The 13,970-nt window shown below is 41.3% G+C and overlaps 1 protein-coding gene across 1 annotated transcript; it reads right to left on the bottom strand.

Annotated features, from left to right (window-relative positions):
• Positions 1–981: 981 nt before the first annotated feature.
• On the bottom strand, positions 982–9,031 carry LOC308368036 (leukemia inhibitory factor receptor-like). The gene is made up of 18 exons (XM_080842080.1): positions 9,006–9,031; positions 8,502–8,590; positions 8,148–8,296; positions 7,823–7,976; positions 7,437–7,709; positions 7,064–7,190; positions 6,720–6,850; positions 6,454–6,602; positions 6,205–6,358; positions 6,060–6,124; positions 5,390–5,594; positions 4,942–5,118; positions 4,458–4,556; positions 4,081–4,236; positions 3,791–3,931; positions 3,442–3,535; positions 2,087–2,147; positions 982–1,752 (listed from the first exon to the last, which is right to left on the bottom strand). The coding sequence occupies exons 2-18, from the start codon at positions 8,560–8,562 to the stop codon at positions 1,261–1,263; spliced, it is 2,688 nt and encodes an 895-aa protein (XP_080698206.1). The 5' UTR covers positions 8,563–8,590; positions 9,006–9,031; the 3' UTR covers positions 982–1,260.
• Positions 9,032–13,970: the final 4,939 nt, after the last annotated feature.

Here is a 13,970-nt window from a genome sequence, read left to right as displayed (position 1 = left end):
GGCAACGTCAGCTTCCGTGCAGCTCCATTCACAGCTCCAGTCTTCAAGGACTTTGGCTCCAGCCTCTGAAGTAAGATAAATATAAATTTAAATGTGTTTAAGGAGCTGTAAACTAAACGATATGACCTTAAAGCGTAAATATGCCTCCAGCTCAGAGCTGTCAGTAGTTTTATACCACAAGATAAATGGAGACTCAGTAAGGCAATGGTAGAAAGATCAGGAACAAAGGGGTTCCTTACAATGATGTCTCCTCCATGGAAGAAATCCTAGAAGTAGGTATGGTCTCAAGATAGCATTCATCCTTGACATCTAGGACGAGTTTTTCAAAGGGCACGTGGAATTTTGTTAATTTAAAGTTTTGTCTTCACAAACCAAGAGCTAGTTGGCATACAATCATTACAGTTTCACATAATGGTAACTGCTGTAGCCTACCTGAAATGCTTCAATGACTCGTATGGCCGGCTGGTATCATTATCCACTCAATGCCACACTTGTCTTATGTCTTGTCTTGTCTTATCAGGATGAAAATATTTTGCAATTCACTTCATGTGAAAACCCATCATCATTCCATCCATCCATCATTCCATCAATCAATTTGACCACGCCCCCTTATGTGTTCTTTTCTCAGGCAACTTCCCTGTCTTGGTGATGATTCAAAATACTCAGTTGGACAGAAGTCAACCAGGAATTATGCAAAGCATCATGACAAGACTTAGAACAGGACCAGGCATCTGAAAACATCCAACAGTGACCAAATCTCACCATTCAGTCCGGGTCATTTATTATTATATAATATTATTTATTAATGTATTTTATTTACAAAAACATAACAAAACACACAAAAGGCACATCACTGGCTAGAATGAGGTGGTGGTGACGGTGGTATGTGTGTGTGTGTGTGTGTGTGTGTGTGTGTCACACTGCACAGGGTACTGCAGAAAATAAGCATGTAAATGAAACAACTCTCAGAAAGGCCTGGGTCTTTTCAAAGTCTGGTAGGACAATCAGCAAGGAGCTTTATCACCTGGAGAAACTGCTCGCTATAGCTAGAGTGGTTTAAATATCCACCATACATTCTTCATAAAACCCAAGCTGTGATGCAACTTATTGTCCAGATATCATGGTACATCTCAAACCATGCAAGCTTCACATTCAATAGCTGGCATTAAGGTTCCTCTTTCACAGCTACATGAGGTCTCTGCACCAATGTATCATCATCTTATGACCTATTTAGGCATGTTGTTCCATATGCCCATGTCTTCATGGATTTCCAAGCAGGCGCTGTGAAGAGTTGACAGAGATGGGGTCTCCAACTAAGCCAACGAGAATGTTATCTTCACTCTCCAAGTGAGTGTTCCAGGTCATTTGCGGCTGACCGCGCCGGCAGACATCCTCCAGTGCTTGGTAAGAGGAATCTACGCACGAGGCCAGAGGGGGGGACGTCCCGAGCTCCTGGGGTTTGTATCCTTCTATTTGCACCGTGGTTGCTGGTGGGGGGGCATCATCCACCGCAGTGCCAGACACCAACAGCAGGTTGTAAGTGGGGTTGTCCAGAAAAGGACTGGAGTCCAAATCACCGTCTGTAGGATCTGACGGCTGTAAGTCTGTGACATTCGTGTACAGTGGCATGTAGACATTGGGTGTGACATTGTGAGTGACCTTCAGGCTGACGTCGTTGACTTTCAGTGAAGGGGCCATGATATGTTCCACTTGCTCATCGGGTAATTTAAAGAGCTGGCAGTCATGGATTCCCTGCAGAGAAAGAGGACACAATAGTGTGAACCACTGAATCAGTATGGCAGATGTATCACCATCCACACCAACACAGCCAAACATTTAGTTTTATGTAATGTACGACAGCGGAGCTGCACTATGTTGTCTATTTATTTTATCTATTTATTTTATTTCTTTTTCAAATTTTTTTTTTTATGTTTATGTATATTCTTGAATCCTATTCCTACTACCTTGCTGCTTTGACAATTGAATTTCCCTCACAGGATTAATACAAGTTCATCTATCTATCTATCTATCTCTCTATCTGCTTCAAATTATGAGGAATTGTGAATATGCTTTTGGGTCAGCTGACCTTTGTGTTCGACCAATCAAGTTGAGGGGCTGGAATGTCTGGGTACACCTTGTCCTTTAACCTAGACAGCAATGACACAGATGTACATGAACTATGAGAACACAATGACACAGATGTACATGAACTATGAGAACACAATGACACAGATGTACATGAAATATGAGAACACAATGACACAGATGTACATGAACTATGAGAACACAATGACACAGATGTACATGAACTATGAGAACACAATGACACAGATGTACATGAAATATGAGAACGCAGTGAACAGTTTTCATTACAATGAATGATACAAGAACGTTCCGCTGAACTCATGAGTGAGAAAGACAAGATTGTGTCCCATAATGTATTTCAGGGACCTTGAGAAAATAACACCTACAATGTAAGTGATGTCATGATCAAGATTCTAGTTTAAAATCCTTTACACTTGACCATTAGTCAAGAAATGATGATGTGAAGGGTCACATAAAACAAGGGGGAAAATAATTCTAATCAGTAGGTAGATACAGTATATAGACAACAATGAAGCAAAAATAATCTAAACGTAAATTTGACATGTATGTCAGGGTACCAGACTTAATACGGAGTGAGGAACCATTCCAACCAACATGAAGAACATCAAGAACCGTTCCTTAAAGATTCAGTTCAGTTCATTCTGGTTAAAGGTTGATGATATTTGAGCTCGACAGCCAATCAAATGACACCCCTCCCTTCTGTGCTCGAGAGGCAACATGCTGATTGGCTGGGCTTGTTTACGGCTCAGTCAGAACAACTATGTTTTTTTCCCCCATTCACAGCGCCAGGACTGTGCACAAACACCAGAGTTGATGTCTTTTAATGCACACACTACACAGAACGCTAGAGCAGTGGTTCTCAAACTGTGGTACCAGTGGTACACGGCTCCCTCTTGGTGGTACTCAGGAAGTTTTCCCATTTTTTATGACTAGGATATTAATCATTAAATATATATAAAAAATCATTAAAACAACTAGATCCCTATAATTTAAGTTTGTTATTTATCTGAGCAATGCTCGTTCTCCTGATCAGGCATTACAGTGAGGTAATAACACTTAGTTCCTATCGCGCAGCATGCTACTGAAGGTCAATGATAGTTACAATGGTGGTACTTTGAAAGCCAAATATTTTCTGCAAATATATTCACGGTGAAACGTTTGAGAACCACTGCGCTAGAGGACTGTGTGGAGCAATTCACCAAATTTTACCAAATGTGTTTTGGATTGGAATCGCAGACTGCACCTTTAACCCTGTGAGGTTCCATTTCCTAGTTTCAACTGTGTATTTCTCTCAGTTGGATGTTGCTGGGTATTTGTACGTGATCGTTTCCTTACCATGCCCTGTTTCGGTAGCACAGAATGGTGGAGAGTAGAACCAATGTGACGACAACTCCTAGTAATGTGATGCTGTACACAATGATCGTGTAAGCTGTGAAAGAGAACAGCTACTTATCAGGAGAAAGATTCAGCTGAGCAGTACTAATGTAATGTCACTACACGTCATAAAGTAAGCAGAAAGACAGAAATCAAAACCAGGCAGAGATACAGGCATATTTTCTTTTTTAGTATATCTGCAAGAAGGTACTTTAATGTGGCCTGGTTTAAAATAACATACATTAGGCTAGTCAGACATTTAAACCACTGCTAAATGACCAACGGCTTCTTGGGTTGTAAGCCTTCGTACCCTGTGATGTAACAGTGACTGTTGTTGTCGTCGCCGGACCCTCGCCTCTGGACGTGAAAGCACTTATTTTGAACTTGTAGGTGTCAGCACGAAGGTTTGGAATCCTTTTCTCCATTCTGGGCTCACTGCCGTAAATAATCTCTGAAATAAAAATAAACCAAATTGGGGTAATCGCTGACAGCAGTTTGAATTTTTGCCAATAGACAATTTCAGCATAAACATACAGAAAACGGAAAAAAAAAGCATCATCAATCAAGTATTTTAGACTATTACAAATAGTTTGTTAGTACCCGTCTTCTCCTGCCCTGTGTTGCTGGAACTTAAGGAATACTTGATCACATATCCTATAATAAACCCTCTCTGCTTCTCCAAGCATATCTCATCCCAGGTGAGCAGAACTTCCTGACCATCCTGAACAGCATGGACCGTGGGAGCCTCCGCTGGGGCTGGGAAAATGCCAAAAGGGAGAAGAAGAGAGTGTTGGTTTTCCTGAATGCCTATAAGTGGTCTCTTGTTTATACACGAGAGCATACTTTATTTATACTTTATTTATACTAGTGACATGACACAATAGGTCGTCATGGGTTTTAAAAGGGAGTCAATGACAAAAATACATTCTACATTGCCTTTATCTAAGGTCATGAGCTAAAGTTTCATTATTCGTCACCTTGCTCTTGGCCATAAGCTTCCCATCTCTGCAGCAGCTCTGGGGCTTCTGATGTGCAGGCATACAGAGACAGTGTATATCGCACACCATCTTCAAGCCCTAGTTGAAAAGACCAAATGAGAGGCAATATAAGGTACACCTCTCAAAAGTACACTGCATTAACAACCTGTTGCTTATTAGATATTTGGGTCTTGAAATCATCGTGCTGTTTTTCATTTATTGGTTCACACTACAGGTGTAAACTCCAATTACCACTAGGGGGCACTGTAGTAATTCAAAACTGTGAGTGAGTGAACTGAACACAAAAGTGCTTACGGTAACGACAGTCATCTGTGAAATCATGCTTTACAGAAGAGCATACAACATACCTCTTAATATGGCAGAAAATAGTTTATTAAATAAACACATTTTCCTTAATTTAACAACCATTCAAAGGTCCTCTGTGTATACAACCGCTATTCTTAGAGAATGGTAGGTGCTGTACCTGAATTGATTCTAGTACTCGTATGGCCCGCAGGTATCTTTATCCACTGAATGCTGCAGTCTTCCTGGCCACCCACAGGGAGCCAGTCCAGCACATAGCCACAGCTGGCTCCAGCCCCTGAGTCCCAGGAGAGCTCCAAACTGCCACCGGTGCCATTAGCACGTGTTGTCTGCACATCTTTTCCGAGATAATAATAATAAAAAAATCATGTTTGTGAGGGGCAGAGGTACTTTTAAAAAAAAGTTACAAATTCAGCAAGATAAGACTCTATCGACTACCCATTCACTGCTGTCTGGCAAACTGAGCCGTCACAAATGTCTCCTTTATCGCTTTTGTGTATCTAGATGTTGCTCCTCCGCAGAGAAAAACAAACCCCCTGACACATCCTTTAACCTAATCTAGTTCATCTTAATCTCGTTCATCTTAAGTGGCGTTTCCTTGCTCTCACCTGCTGGTTGCCATGGCGATGGGGCCATGATGGTTGAGGGCTGAGAGGGGCCAGCAGTGTTAAAGGCCGTGACGTTGATCCTCTTCTCCGTGCCGGCGGTTCCCATGTTGTAACAGTGTTCTGTGGGCTCCAAGGCCTTGACTGAGCCATGCCATGACAGTTGGTACTTCGTTAGCTTCCCATGACTCTGCTTAGCGGCTAGCTTCTGTGAGGAAAATGATAACAAAGGCTGAGTATAAGTCCAACTACTAGGACTGTGGTCTGGTGAAGATATTTACTCATGAGCAAATGCATGTTTACATTCTAACTGCTCCTGTGATATAAATATATATATATATTCCTAACTGCACAGGGTCACTGCAACCCAACACATTGCAGTATTCTCATTTGCAATATCCTTTGCAATATCAAGTGCAATATTCTCAAGATAAACTTCCCCATGTGCAATATCTCAGCTAATTTCTCATAGTTTTGTATCGTCTTATATCTTGTTTCTATAGGTTAAACAAATATATGCATTTTATATTTTATTTATATTTTGCACTGTTAATAAGTTAGCCTGAACTCTATTTCTGTATGTGTGAGTGCACCATCTGAATTGCTACAAAAGTGTGTGGCCCTCTGTTCACTGAGAATAAAGGAATCTTTGGATCCGTCATTGAAAACATACCTTCCATACCACAAAGCTCCTGTTCATGCTGTCGACTGTCATCCACGCATCCACTGCCTGAGGGTCTAAACAGATACGCAATGTTGACTGCAATTGTGTCTTAATCTGGATCATTTGAATGTTTGGTACCCTAGGTGATACTCACTGTCCTCTTTGGTTTCAAAAGAGAATACTTCACTCCAGTCTCCCCACCTCCACAAGTGTTCCCCTGATGCGCATCGGACCTGGACAGAGTATCTGGTGTATGGATGAAGCTCACGTACTGTCACAGAGTGCAGACCCACTCCTGACTCTTCTCTCTACACAAGAAAAAAGGGCATGACAGAAAATGAATGCCATGACGGAAAAACATGTCCAACGTGTATGGCAGTAGAAAACGATAAACACCACTCACCACATCCTCTCCTTTATTGGGCCACGTTCTCTGTACTTGACATCGCATTGGCAATGAGCGGAGGTCGGCATCAGGCCAGTGCCACTGAACACTGGCCTCCCTGGAGTCAATCTGTGAGGCGCTAAGATGCTGAGGAGCCCGTAGATACACTGCAACCAGTCGTCAGAGTTTAGAGTTATGATTATCTCATATTTTATTTATTACAGAAACTATATGAAGACATAATAGCAAATGCAAGTGGTGGGTATGTACATAGTGGTCTTTACCTCTGTGCCTGGGGTCAGCTGAATCAGTGAAGTTTGTGGTACTGATACTATTCTGGGCTGTCAGCGTCCACACCACTTTCCCCTGATATGGATCTATATCGATGGCACACCTACCGACTGTTTTACATGAACTGAAAGGAATATCGGGGATCAGAAACGATTGTACATCACTCTAAGACAGTATAAAGCTAAGAGAAAGACATTTTGCAAAGAATTGCACAATTGTTTTGGATGAACCTCAACAAGTGGTATAGAGTGCACTAGAAATGGAATTACATGGAATTGCGCAATATTTTTGGAGTGAACATCGGTAATAGGTATACAGAGGTACAGAAATGTAATACCTTCCATTAAGAGTATATCTGGTTGCCCAATCTCCTCCAAGGTTTTTATCTCGACCCTGTGTCCAAGAACACTCCACAACACGGAGATTTCTTGTCTCGCAAGTAAGGTTGACAACTTCCGGAATAACTGTTGAGGAAACCAAATGCCTAAAGCCAACATTTTGTGACACTGAAATCGGACCACAGGATGAGAACTGAGACTAGCAGCAGACGAGTCCCTGATCCTGTGCATGTGTGAGCAGGTCCCTTACGACAGTAAAAAGAAATACCTGAGAGATGTTGAGTAATCTTAATTAAAGTATTCTTTTAGGCCACACAGACAAAACAGTTCAACAGACAAAGGCTTTTCACAAAGTAAAAAGATAGAACTTACAGCTAACAAACACAGTTGATCCTTCCGGGCCCTTATTATAAGAATAACAAACTAGATCGTCACCACCACGTTTGGAGGGTTTCATGGTAACTTCAAAAATGTAGGTCTGATTAACGTGGGTGTGGTTCATTGACAGCATGGACTGTCCACGGTACGTAAAATCTTTTATTCTGGTTCCGTTTGGAATAATGCAGCAGAATTTTTTTTTGCTGCCGGCCAAGGCAACATCATCTTGTGGATAAATTTTGACTTCCGAATTATCATAACCTGAACCTGGGGAAGTAGAGTAACAAAAAAAACAATCAATGAGTTGAATTTAAGTCACAAGTCAGTCAGACAAATCTGTGGTCTTAGTAAAATGAAGCAAGATGTTCACTGACCTTCACTGACGTTCACATTTCTGTGATCTGTCCATTCACTAACATTATTGAAGTGTCTGACCCGAAGCTTCACTGAATGCGGCAGACACTCAAGAGGCAGGGGAGATATCAATTGCCAGCTATGAGTGACTGTTGGGGTTGGTCTTATTTCAACAGAGTCCTTAGAGAATGAGTACACATCCAAAGATGCCATCAGCTTAGGAAACCCTCAAGACAAACTTTATAAGAAACTCCATGGACTCCATGAGAGATGTAACCAACGAATGAGCCTTTCAAACTGCATGCACGAAGCACATTTACATTATTGTCAGTGGTAATTACGTAAACTTACTCTGTGCACAGGTTCTGTCTGTCCAGTGTTGTAGACTTCAATGTCATAAGTAACTTTTTCTAGCATGCCGAGTAAAGAGGGTTCATCCGTCCAGGAAACATGAATCATTTTAGAAGGCAAGTCACCGTGTGCATTTTTAAGCAGTGGTTCTGGCAAGGAGAAGTCAGTGAATGGGTTACTTCATGGCATTAGGTTTTCAGATGCAGACAATCATGTGTTACCTATAGAGTCTGCAGCGCATAATGTATTGATTTCTAAGAGAACCACCACGAGTGGTTCTTAGAGCTTATAAGCTATATATAAATATATAAATATGCAAATGGTAGAGTCCATTCATGTTCACTGACAACTTACTATTTAGCGTTCCTTGAACTGCTTTTAAAAGTAAGGCAGAGAGTAGAAGGACGGCAATCATGATTTCATTCACAGGCTGTACAGTAGTTCTGGGAGAATGACAAAAATAAACAGTAGTCTAAAGTTATTCGGTTGAACCCTGGTTAACCCAACAAGTGCAGTACCAACTACCTTACAATACATTCAGCAACGGAGTTCCACGATAGCCTAGCCTAACGGGAAAGGGGTGGCAAATTCCTTCGAAATAGGCAGTGGCACTGTGGACGCGTTACACAGAATGATTTAAAATTGAATTCAACTCAAGGATTATAATAATGCTTTCCTTATTACCCCAAGTTAACTATAGTTATATCTATGACCATGACGATGTATGATTCCGTGTCATAAAACTATACACTGACTCGCCTATGTCTTGTTGGATTCTAAATCTAAACGAGCTGGAGAAATCCATCAACACAGTTTCATAACTTTTTAAGAAGCGCACCAACAATAAATGTATCTGACCTTCGGTGTTTTCTTATGGTACTCAACGTTCCTCCTGAGTTCTGCTACGAAATGAAGAATTCGGCGATATTACGCAACATAGACAGCTTCATATTTGACAGAACGAGTGATAGTAGTTTATGTCAATAGGACAGCGTCAACAGTTGGCCCTCCCCTCTTTAGTTTTTTTTTTACCACGCTTCCTCTGCTCTTCATCAAAGCCCCAATGACGAAACCGGATATTTCAAATGGGAAGAATTCCGGATATTTACTGGAATTCTACAAATTGTACTGGCCCTATTATATGTAATGACTGAAAATGAAGTGTTGCGAGTTAATACTTGAAGAGTTTATGACTGAAAATAAATGGTTAAGTTGTCAGATGTCAATTGAGTGCTGATATGAATAGGTATACATTTTCTTTATAAATCCAACTGGTTGTTTACCAAAGTCACAGCAAGTGTTATTAACTTGTAAAATTACAGATTGTATGAAGCAAATTTTATCCATTTTTAAAATATGTGCTGTTAATTGTTAAATACATGTTTTTTTGGTCATATTTAAATGATACAAATACTCATGAAGACAATTACTTGCATCTTTAGAAAGGTTAAAATAGACCACAATTAAACGTTAACAAAAAGCATTATTAAAATCAGGCCATCAGGCCAGTCAATTCTGAACAGAACCAAAACAAGTACAACCATGTTGTGAACATAGCATGAGGGTTAACTGGTCTCAAGTACAGACATGTTGTGAACACAGCATGAGGAATAACTGGCCTCAAGTATCGGAATCGGAAAATTTGGAAAGAAAGAAAGAAAATCGGACAAAATTCCATCCTTGAGTCAGAGTAATTTAAATGTATTTTATTAACAATGCATCCCTTTGATGAGAGTGTTTCTTGAGGCTCATCTGCTACTGTAGATTCAAATCCAAAAACATACAGTAGGCCTTTATTTATACAAGGTACACCACAAATTGGGAAAAAGAAAACATCAAAATTATGTACATCTTTCTCAAGGAAAAATATAAATAACACTTTTATGTCCATTTCTCAATCTCAGTCCTCTATTGTAAAATAAAGAACAGCTTTGACATCCTATTCAGTGCTGTAGAAGGTCATAAGTACACGGCACAGGTAATTACAAGCATAGAAAAGGAACATGAAAAGGTGCAATCTTTTGTATCCCATCATCCAAAATCGACACGTTCAGTACACCCATTTTATTTACTTCCCTAATATCTGCATTGACAGTGGTAGAGACCAATAGAACATTAGCAATGTTGTTTTTTTGGCCCCAGTTCAGGGATTCTTTTCCTGAATGATTTCACTCACTTCAAATTCATTACTAAATAATGTGCAATAAAGCTCTAGCAGGATTTTTAGGCTTAGCAGGTTCAAAATGTATTTTCGCTCTGGACTACTTTAGATGTCCATTTCCAGTACAGCCTCATGGCACGTTCCTCCTAGAGTACCTATCAGTATTTCTCAACTAATATAAAAGCTATCCAAATGATCATGATTGGCAGATTTGGGATGGCAACCCTTCAAACAACCCAACACAACGCAGGCACATGTAAAGCAGAACTATGCAAATACAAGTCAATGTCAGGAATCGATGTCACACAGAGAGAGAGAGAGAGAGAGAGAGAGAGAGAGAGAGAGAGAGAGAGAGAGAGAGAGAGAGAGAGAGAGAGAGAGAGAGAGGGGAAAAAAAGAGTAGTGGTGTGTCACATGTCAACAGTTAATGCATCCTCATCATAAATATTGATCTCCTATGGAACCTATGAGCACACTGTCCACCCATACACAAACAGTCTGCAGGAACTTTCCCAAAACTAAATGTATTGCCTAATAGTAGAGGAGAGAAATAAGCTCAATTTCAAATTCAGCGCACAAAGTAATCATGATGTTTCCTTGTTTGGGGGCAAGGAAACCGGAATGGAACCAAGGCAAACAAAGGATTAGATACTACTCTTACGAATCCTGGAATAAATAAAAGTCATCAACAACCCATTACTGCTTATATGATTACAGCTAATACAAAAATGGCAAAACAATGAAAGCTGCCTTTAAGCAGATGACTGGTCCAGCCATTATGAAAAAAAAGTCAATTTAAGTCAATCTCCTCATTTTTAAAATCACAATGAATGAAGAAATGTATTGGTTTAATATTAAATCAAATATTGCATAGTTGTGAGAGTAAATAGTAACCTCCAAACATCACTGGAAGGGGCAACTTGTACGACAATGGCACACAGGCCTAAACCAAATGTCACAAGACCTCTGAAATGGCAGTAAAAAGGCATGAAAATGTGACGGTGAACCAAAGGAAGCTCTGCTTCTTGACTGCAGTAAACTGACCAGGCTTTGAGTCCTACTGTCCCAGAGGGGTCTTTGCATTAGAAATGTCAAGGACCCATCATTGTTCCTTACAGCGGTTGGTGAATTGAGCCAGTTAAAGCCAGTGCTATTCAGAATATTGTTTATATTTTTTTTAACAGTAATTTGAAAAACATCGACCATAACATGTTTTACTCTGAAATGGACGGGGCAGCTGCCTTCTCTTGATTTTCGTCTGTTTACGTTTAAGTTGCTAGGTCAAAGGTCAAAACCAGCAGAGCATATATGAACAAACGTTTGTCCTTATCCTGACTGGGACATCAAAACTTTGCAGTACGTCCCTGTGTAACAGCAAAATGAAGTGACGGTGGTTTTAACAGAGACGGAATAAATGTATGTGCGAGAGACTCCGTCGTCTATGAGGGACAAGAGGGACCTGTATCTGCACATTTAAACACAGGCAGGGTCGTCTAAGAGGGACCTGTATCTGCACATTTAAACACAGGCAGGGTGGTCTAAGAGGGACCTGTATCTGCACATTTAAACACAGGCAGGGTCGTCTAAGAGGGACCTGTATCTGCACATTTAAACACAGGCAGGGATGGACACCTTCATTTATGTAACTCTAATGTTAAGCCCCTCAGGCATGGAACTATACAACTGGACAGTGCCATGGAACTGATCTATTATTATTATTATTATTATAGCTTGCATGGCTTGAAGAAACAAGGGGCTGTTTTGTATAATTATGAATTAACAAGGAAATTAAAAGCCCTTTTATAAAAGATCGGAACTCTAATCTGTTGATGCAATCCATGGTAGTTGGTGCCATCCACATTTATTAAAGATCGGGACTCTAATCTGTTGATGCAATCCATGGTAGTTGGTGCCATCCACATTCATTTCTGCACAGTTCTATTTGTAGGTGTTGTGGGAACTCATCGTGGCAACAAGGGGCTGTTTTTAAACTGACTGATTTATTAACCGATGATTTAGAAACCGACTTGCATAACCCTAAATGGCATTTGTAAAGACGACCAGAAAATGATCAGAACGACGTGATGATAACTATACACTTTCAAGTAGACTGGACTGGGTATCCATACTGGAAGCAAGGTTCAGTAACCGAAAGAAAACTACTTTTGAAAGGAAAAGTGGTAAAACAACGTTATCAATAAACCAACACTATCTTCGCAATAACACAGCATTTCATGTTAGATTAGCGCTCACACTGGTGGGATATCAACGCTGCGAAACACACGGGGTATGTGAGTGAGTAACAAAACAAAAAAAGGCTTAAATTTTATCATTTCAAATGTGCTGGTTGCCACTGACTATACACACAGCCAATAAACCAACTAAGCTGGTTTGTCAAACACAACTACATAAAATGCTCTATGTGGTCGAAGCAAAAAAGAAAAAACGAAAAGGAAAAAGGTACCAGTAAAGGCGAAAGGAAAGGTATTTGTGGATGGACTGTCATTCTAATGGGAAAGCAGCCTCTGCACTGCACCACTGATAGTCTGATGGGTTACATGTGGTGTACCTAGACGGCGTTCGTGGTTGGTTGTCCTTTGATAAAGTGCATCACTTAACAACAACAAAAAACCCATCGGCAATAAATAACCCTCTTAATGGAGACATTGATGGGCAATGTTGGTTAAGAAGAGATCCGATCCCTTGTAGTGTTAGTCCGTAGGAGGTTCGCCGCTACGGAGAGAGAATATAGAACTGGAAACATGCCGTTTTTTTCAGTCATTTCATACCAGTTTGAGACAGGATGCACCCGTTAAGAAAAGGCAGAGGGAAGACCGGAACCTCAACAGAATTGATCAGGAATGGATAATAGTTCTTGTTTAACTTCTTTTCTGTTAAGTTATTATTTTTTGGCGCCATTTTGATCTTTACATAGTGGTTGGCATGGCCCCGGAAACTGACCACATGGTTCAGTGCTTCGGTGTCCGGGTGACTGGCACAAGCTTCTGTTTTGGTCACGACTCACTCCTGAGTCCACCCACACGTTTGAAAACATCTCTCTCTTCTACGCCCATCCTCCTGTTTTCCTCATCCTCTTCTCAGTCCTTCTAGCCTGATCACTAGCCTGAGTCATTAGCAGTGCATTAGCAAGTGCTCCCAGGCTTTTATGCAGGGCGGACGAGATGGGGAGGGGAGGGGAGGGGAGTGGGGATGGTGTACTGGGCACCAAGCCTGGAATGAAGACAAAGAGCAACTGTTGAAGTGAGGAGGACGGGTGAAGCAGGGAGGCAGGACACAGAAGTGTTGGAGTGAGGAGACTGGGGGAGGCAGCGAGGCAGCGAGGCAGGACACAGAAGTGTTGGAGTGAGGAGGGCGGACGAGGCAGCGAGGCAAGACACAGAAGTGTTGGAGTGAGGAGGGCGGACGAGGCAGCGAGGCAGGACACAGAAGTGTTGGAGTGAGGAGGGCGGACGAGGCAGCGAGGCAGATCACAGAAGTGTTGGAGTGAGGAGGGCGGACGAGGCAGCGAGGAAGATCACAGAAGTGTTGGAGTGAGGAGGGCGGACGAGGCAGCGAGGCAGCGAGGCAGGACACAGAAGTATTGGAGTGAGGAGACTGGGGGAGGCAGCGAGGCAGCGAGGCAGGACACAGAAGTGTTGGAG

The sequence above is a fragment of the Sprattus sprattus genome (assembly GCF_963457725.1).
Source record: "Sprattus sprattus genome assembly, chromosome: 7".
NCBI classification, from domain to species: Eukaryota; Metazoa; Chordata; class Actinopteri; order Clupeiformes; family Clupeidae; genus Sprattus; species Sprattus sprattus.
The sequence above is the reverse complement of the archived record's forward strand: the minus strand, read 5'-3'. Positions and strand labels throughout refer to the sequence as shown.

Excerpts from the sequence above, each read along its gene's own strand:
- LOC308368036 (XM_080842080.1), bottom strand. The coding sequence starts at position 8,562 with ATGATTGCCGTCCTTCTACTCTCTGCCTTACTTTTAAAAGCAGTTCAA. Across the intron at positions 6,359-6,453 it reads CCAATAAAGGAGAGGATGTG|AGAGAAGAGTCAGGAGTGGG; the intron begins GTGAGTGGTGTT and ends TTTCTTGTGTAG. Across the intron at positions 3,932-4,080 it reads CACAGGGCAGGAGAAGACGG|AGATTATTTACGGCAGTGAG; the intron begins GTACTAACAAAC and ends TTTTTATTTCAG.